Raw genomic sequence first — 8,063 nt, forward strand, 5'->3', positions numbered from 1 at the left:
AGCTTCAAGACACTTTTCTGTTGCTTTTAAAATGCTTTTGCAATTGCATTCACAAGTACACTTCCGTTCATGTTTTCCGCATAACAGCATTGAAGTGAAATACTAGATGTTGCTGGAAGAAATAGTGATCTTTTGTATTTTAACTGATCAGATTGATGTAAAAGAAAAAGAATTGAAGGAGAAGCTTGACTTGGACAAAGAAAGGAAAGACCGCACAACCGATGAAATGACTGAGGAAGCTGATGAGTTCCGTGCACTTTTTTGAGCTCTAAACTCATACCTATCAAAGAATGCTTAATTCATAGTGACAAAGTTCATTCAAGCAAAGTGAATAGAAACCTAAAAATAATATCACGAATTCATTTAACATGGAATAGTGACTAATTTATTCAATGATTATTCCATATGTCAAATTTCTGAAGTCATAGAAATTCTTATGCCTGGACCTAAGCGTTTACCGAGCTGAATGTTTGCATCCGTTATGCACTGTTCTTAAAAGTTGTTCTGGGAATATTTGTATTGGCATCCATTAAATTTTATGAACTGTGGTACAATTGCAGTTGACTTTCTTTATGTCATGTTTAAATCTTAAACAACTTGGGACCATGTAATTTACCTTAAATGCCTCTATATAGTTAACTTTAATGCATGTACTGTTATTTTCCCTCAATTGGAAGCCATATTGGAATCTAAGCCACAATGGGAACATGAGTGCATGATAAAAATGGTTACAGTTGAGAGCCTTTTGGTTTTAATGCTAAAAAAAGGTAATATTGTTTTGCTAAAAGAAGAAGTAATATTGTTTTGTTACTGTAATATGTATTCTTATGTGATATTGCTCAAAAACATTAATAGAACATAATATTGCTCAAAAACATTAATAGAACATAAGTTTTCGAAGATATGCTTTTAAATTTTATATTATATCTAATCTTTTGTTATTGATCACAATGAAAATGAATATTCGAGAACAATTTTAGATTTCAGATATATGTTTCGTGTATAGTATTTATTTTAATCATAGCTATGATGATTGGAATTTGAATCTTGATATAGTTCTTGTTACTGTAATTGTGTTGCTTAATGTTTAATACTTATGCTTTGAGCTCCTATATTATATCATACATACATCTGACAAGAATACATAATAGAAATGTACTTAAGAGTTTTTTTAATATTAGTAATTATATTTGCTATGAAGTTCAAATAATGTTGAATGTTTTAATCTTTTAAATTTGTGTGAAGTGCGGCGGTAAGGAAAAGGTTTTCATTGTGCTTCCCTTGTATCTCCCTATTTCACATAATTAAAGCTTTTTTTGCATCTCGAAATGAAATTGATATATTGATTTTGTGCAACTTGGATTTCCACGTATATAATTGCTCGATATTAAATGTTTTAATCTTAAGAAAAATGAGAACTTCTCATAAACGAAGTGTTATTATTCAAAAAATAACATCGCTTAGTGTTTGTCTTGTTTCTATTATTTAAATTGATTTAAGATTACGAAATAAACTATTTATGCATTCGCTCATGCATTCCAAAAAATGTAGGAAGTTCTAATCTTTTTAATTTATGTCGAATCCAAAAGTGCGGGAAAGGATTTCATTGTTCACTACCCCTCCATACTTTTGGCACACCCTTTATCCTTCCTTTGTATATCTGTTCAGCCCCCACCCGTCTCCCCCCATGCGTTCCAAGTATTTTTGTCTATCTTCTTTAAAGAATCCATATATCCGTGCATCTAAGATCTCTTAGGCGGTGAGTTTTTAAACATAACAGTGGTCTAATTATTGTAAACTCACCTATTGAATTGGATTTATTTTCTTAAACATAATTCAATTGCAAAATCGATCACAAATGATCACTGCAATAAGATACACTTGTTTGTGCCCTAAAATCATGACCTATGCTAAAGGGGTATGTGTGGAGATAAGGAACTACGCATAATTAAAACATTTATTGCCCCTTTGCACTCTGCATAATGTAAACATTCACTGCCCTCGGAAATCTGCACAATGAAAATATTCGTTGCCCCTATGCACTTCACACAATGAGAATGTCTATTGGACCTCTGCATTTGTAGCTTTTGCATGGTTATCCTCTCTAAATATCTTCCAGATGTGAACAAAGAAAATGTCAACATTATTATATATCATATTGAAGACACTTTTATGAGTTATGAATGAATATGCATCAAACATATCATGTATCAATTGTTTCACCTGAAGTTGAAATTTTTGAAACGGGGATTGGATTTGGGCTTAGGGAGTTCTATATTGCATATTTAAGGATGATAATTAAAGACTTGTCATTTTGCATGACTGAAGTAGCATAACTTGAATATACGAACCCGCACAATATACGAACTCCAGACAAATTAACCTATATATAATATTGGTTGCTATTTACTCAATATCAGCTTCCCGACTCTGCACAATGAAATTCTAAGACACATTGTTGGGAGGCCACATGTGTGGAGGTGCAGAGAAGCGATAATGTTGAGTGTGAAGGTGTGGAAGAAGCTTTCAGAACATTAACATTGACATTGTCACTATCATATCTTGTGCTAGTGCTCAATAAAACCTTTGACTCCACCTTCACACTCTACACAATGAAAATGTTCACTTCCCCTTAAAACTGCCCAAAATTTTAAAAGCTTTGACTCCACCTCCACACCCCACAAAATGAAAACATTGACTTTCCCTCTGCTCTCTACGCTTTCCACACATGCTTTTTCTTTCCTCTACATAGAGCCATGAAACTGTATTCCGTAGACACGAAATTATTTTAACTTTAAACAGAAACTTAGTATCTAATATTAAATGAAGTCTCATTTTAATGTGTAATTATTAACTATGTTCAATACAATTTATGAATATTCACCTCCGCATTTCGTACAATGTATCAAAAAATCTTGATACTCCATTATAATTCTTAGACACATCGTTGAGTGGCCGCATGTCTGAAGTGCAGAGGTGTGGACAAGAGCTATGTGCGGAGATAAGGGAACACGGAGAAGCGCTTCGTACAATAAAAGTTTCAACTCCACTTCGAACTCCGCACAATGAAAATGTTCACTACCCCTTTGCACTACGCATAATAAAAATGTTTATTAGCCCCTATGTAGTCGATACTTCTCACATTTATGCTAACACATAAATAATGACAAATTGTGGAAATTTGAGCATTCTCGAATAATGAGAAAATACAGGCCCTACAAAAAAAAACATTGCCTTAATCAGTTAATTAGCAATAGAGGCAAGAACTATGTTGCATTGTAGTTATTACGCTTGTTTAAATTTATTTAATCATGAATCCCCAAACCAAAAAAATATATGCATCATTGAGATCTAAGAAAGTGATGCATGAGTTTCCTTCCAAGATTCTCCTCATCGTTAACTCATTTGGAAACAAAAAGCATCAACTAGCAATTACAAAAAGGATTCAATGCATCTTCCAAGATAATAATTGTTGCCACATCCTCATGTATTCAATGGCTTCATGTTGAGATGGTAATCGTTCCACTAATAATAGAGTGAATAATTTTTCTAGTAGGAAAGAGTTGACTTTCTCACATAAGGTTTCTCTTCATCATGATAGATGCCACTCATTATCAAAACATATGATACAATTTTGCATCATTTTCATGCCATTTGTTGCCATAGTTTGATGATTCAAATCTCCATTTTGCAAGCCAATAAATAACATCCATAGAAGGATCATTTAACTTAATTACATATCTATCTTGTTGTCATCATAATCAAGGTTTTAGACATGTGATAAAGGAGAGTAAAACACCTCGTATTACTCCACTTAGTTATGTAGGTGTTACTCATTTTAATTATCTAGATGTTTTAGTGATGGAAATAAGTGGAAATCCATCTAAAATCGTTGGGAAAGAGAAACCCATTTAAAATGAAGGTGAAGAACAAATGCTAGATGGGGTGACTTCAACACCTCTACAAAAATCAAAGAGAATGGTTCCTGCTGCCATCTTTCAATAAACAAAGATCTACCATTTCTAGAAGAAAAAACAAAGGAATGTAATATACAAAATATAAATCAACCATGTAATTAATATAAAGATATTACTTAACAATGTAAGATTAAATATACTCTCCATTGTGAGGTGCCCTTTTTGTGGTTGTGCTAATAATCAATCTTGGAGTGAAATTTAAGAGGATGCAAGAAAACTTTAGAAGAAACCCACTACTACATCTATGTTAAAAAAAAAAGTTAATTTCGACAAAATCCCTTTGTGTCGTTTTGACCTTGGAATTTGTTTCAACTCAAAAAACCTCTCTAAAATGACTTTATTGACACTTCAAACACTCAATATAATCACAATGAGCTTGGTGATATGACTTTGTAATTGCAATATCATTATTGGAATGTTTAACATTAACATTTGTTTATCCACATTTAAGATGCCATTTTATCCCTATCTTGACGTCTTTATATTGACATAGTAACATTGATTATGTTATATCCATGTCGAAAGCACAAGTGGATTATATATGTAATGCCTATCTATGCGAGCCAGTCTTCTTCTCAAGTAGATCTTGTTACCCCTTCATATCTAGTTGTAAATAGAGGAGATTTTTTGCAATGATTTATAATGTAGATAGTGGTCTCGACAATGATTTTCAGTGTTTTCCACATACAATAATGTGTAGATACCCCATATATTATGCTCAACTCACTCATTTGATGATGATGGTGACGCAACATTAGAGTTACATTAGCTAATGTATCATATGAAGTGTTTGGGTTTAATATATTTGGCATTTAAGGATCATGGGTTGAAATCAGATAATGAATTATAATACTTGGAAATTATGATTTTTGACTTGTTTCACTTTGGTGGCCATCGTATGCGTATTCTAGTCCATTTTGTCACTCTTGGGGTGTGGGGTACGACTAGGGGGCCTTGATAAGGGAAACATGCTCACGTCCTCTCCATATTAACACGCTCTATTGGTTTCCCCTCCATTGTCCTTTATTTTGGGTTGGTTGTTACATGTACCCCCAAAAGGTTTGTATCTCATACTCATATGGAAAGAAGGGCTAGGATGCCTGAGGTTGATGCAACAATATATAGAAAATGAAAGAGCATGATACAAGTTTCAAAATGCAAATGAAAAATAAAAGGGATATTATGATAAGTCAAAAGTCGAAGAAGCTTGAGCTCTACACCCTCATTGTGAGGCCATCACCCCAAGTCCCAATGCATTGGATGCATAACTAAATAAAGGAATTAATTAAATTATCCCAACCCCTATAAAATGAAAATAATATACATCAAAATGGGAATTGCAAACAAAAACAAAGAATATATGAAAAGACAAGAAAGGGGTGGAAAGATGCAGTGCCAAGGGAAGGATAACTCAATGCATGTAGTGATCCCTATACAAAGCATCCATGGAGATGAACATCACATGAGGCATTGCATGTCAAAGAAACCATTCCCATGAAGTAAACCTCGAGTCATACTATCGTCATTTATACTTACACCTTGATTAGTTTCTTGGGAAGTACTATGATTCTTGGGTATTGGTATTGTTACCACAAAATCTAGTAGGCCTAGTGCAATGCCCCAGTAGGTAGATCGAAACCTCATGGAAATAAGATATCAACCACCATTGTCACCTTAACAACCTTTCTCCCATTGTTTAGTTGTAAATTAAACCACACGGTAGGATTCCTTATATAGATAAAATAAAGGATATTCAGCAAAAAAGTTTAAGGTGATGCATGGTCTAATGATTGGGATAAGCTATTGGCCGAGCGAATATGGCTTACTATGTCCAAAAGTTTAAGTACTCTATCCTTAGACCACTTGAATGGATTAGAGAGTTGTTATAAGTTAGGTTTTAATAGGTTTTTAATCACATGGCATGCATTGTCATATAACAACTAGAGGAGGTTGCCTTCCAATGATGGATTAACAAAATAACAAGGTTGTCAATTAGGCATACAAGTTTTAGGGTATGCAATTGAGTATTTATGTTTGAAACATACATAAAACAACACAAAGATGGTGGCATCCCTAGTAAGGGTATTATCATGCAATTAATGCTAGATTTTACTTTGTCTCCAATAATTTGTTGGACTATGCAACTACAATGAAGGATAAGTGTGATCTGCATATTATTCACAATGATATACACATTAATACATATTTCCAACCCTTGGTTTCATATTTTAAGAGGTCTCTTGGACTTCCATGACTTTTGAAGTTCTACATGGAAGCCAATCACTGAATGTTCTCTCTGAAATGGTGGTTTTTAAGGAATACCACCAACCCAATGAGGTGGGAGAACATGAGGTCTCAATTAGTGGTGGTTTAGGGTTGACCACCAACTCTAGAATGAAAGCCTGATGCAGTTCTTGAAACAATTTTGAATCTGGCTAGAAGCTAAAATCCTCTGCTACTGGAAGTGCTCCTTGATGTTGGTTTAAAGATAACAACAAAGTATTGAAAATTGTGGTTTGAACTATTGGAACTTGGCTCCAAGGCTCAATGGTTCCCAACACATTTCCAAATCTAGAAAGAAGTTGTTGTCTTCTACTCGTGGAAGTGCTCACGTATGTCGGTTTGAAGATAACCATAAATTGATGTTAGTTTCAAGTGTTGGAAAATATAAAGTGCCAGGTATCAATCTTGTTTTCTTTAACCTTGATAATTTCTTATGAATCTTATTTATATTCCTTATGTTCTTTAGTTAAATCTTTTCCTCAAACAATATCAAGAATAATAATAGCAACAATAGAGGTCACGGATATTAAGCTCTCATCTAGGGAAAAACCTCTTCAAGGGGAAAACCTAGAAACTCTTCTCTTCTTAGAATCTACTTCAAATGAGATACAAAGACCTAGACCCTAGACCAAGTCCTTCTCCTAGTACCAAGTTGGCCCTTCTTCTAGTCCTTCCTTGATTCTGCACGAAACTACTACACACTGCAACTTCGACTTGCATGCTTCGATACTGCTACTCAACACACAATTACAGTCTTGCAGCTTCCAAGGAAACCCTAGATCAACCTTGTCTTGAGACCTTCCTGGAGCAAGACATCTCCTCCTAAGGTCAACGAGGTCTAGATAAAGTATCCTTCCTTCCAGATACAAGATGTTACACTACGTCTCACTGCGATTCGGTCCTTCAACTTTTGCCTCTTTTTGCATCCCATAAACCCTATAATTTTGCACGTGTCAGAGAGATAGAGCCCAAAAATAAGATATTTTTGTCCTTCTTCCTTCCCTTATACCTTTGCTTTTGTTCTTCTAGCTTCCGAGCTGCATATCGAACTCTTTCATGATAGATTGAACTTGTGGAGTGAGTGTGTCCAAATGAGGTCGAACCACTTCTTTATATAGCCTTCTCAAGGGGTCAAATTCCCTCCTTTAGGCCGACTTGTACTTTGGAGCTTTATGGACTTTCTAGACTAAAAAATAATTCCTTTTGCAAATATATTTTGCCCGAAAGGTCTTATAAACATGATGTTGACTCCTTTGACTCAAGATAATAAATCTTAAGACCTAACAAACCCTAAAATCACGAAGAACATGCATTTACCTTGAAGACCATCAATAATGAGCATGAAACCCATGCTTTAATAATAATAACTTTTTCTTTCTTTTCTTGTTTATTACATAGGATACATATTGAAATGAGTACAACAATTATGAAAACTGAAACTAGTTACATTTCTCAACATGAAGATGATCGCAAATTAAATCACGCTCATAACTTTGATTATGGCTACAACTTTGATTTTGGTTCAGGCTTGAGGCTCTGGTTTTAGTTGTTGCTCAGGCTCCTCGAAATTGGTATTTGATCATCAATTCACGCAGGTCATATATGAGGTGAGAAGATGATACCATTGTTGTTCAAGCTCGCTTGTACATGCTTGATTGATAAGGCTTCAAAACTGATGCCTCATTGTCAATCCCCTCTTATCCCATACAAAGTTAGAGGATAAATATGTTTATATAATGTTCACATGAATGAAGATCAAAAGGCCATGATCCTCCATGTGGAAAACTCAAAAAAGGTGTTGGA

At 34.3% G+C, this 8,063-nt stretch overlaps 1 protein-coding gene across 1 annotated transcript in view; it reads left to right on the plus strand.

Moving 5' to 3' along the window:
- Window positions 1–596, plus strand: part of LOC149158606 (bifunctional bis(5'-adenosyl)-triphosphatase/adenylylsulfatase FHIT-like) — an 86,277-nt gene extending 85,681 nt beyond the window's left edge. The window contains exon 5 of the mRNA XM_089436269.1: window positions 152–596. Coding sequence (XP_089292395.1) covers window positions 152–265 — 114 coding nt within the window. The 3' untranslated portion in view covers window positions 266–596. The remainder of the gene's footprint in view (window positions 1–151) is intronic.
- Window positions 597–8,063: the final 7,467 nt, after the last annotated feature.

The sequence above is a fragment of the Pinus tabuliformis genome, chromosome 5_2, assembly GCF_031772625.1.
Source record: "Pinus tabuliformis cultivar Carrire ecotype Pingquan chromosome 5_2, CPIR1, whole genome shotgun sequence".
NCBI classification, from domain to species: domain Eukaryota; kingdom Viridiplantae; phylum Streptophyta; class Pinopsida; order Pinales; family Pinaceae; genus Pinus; species Pinus tabuliformis.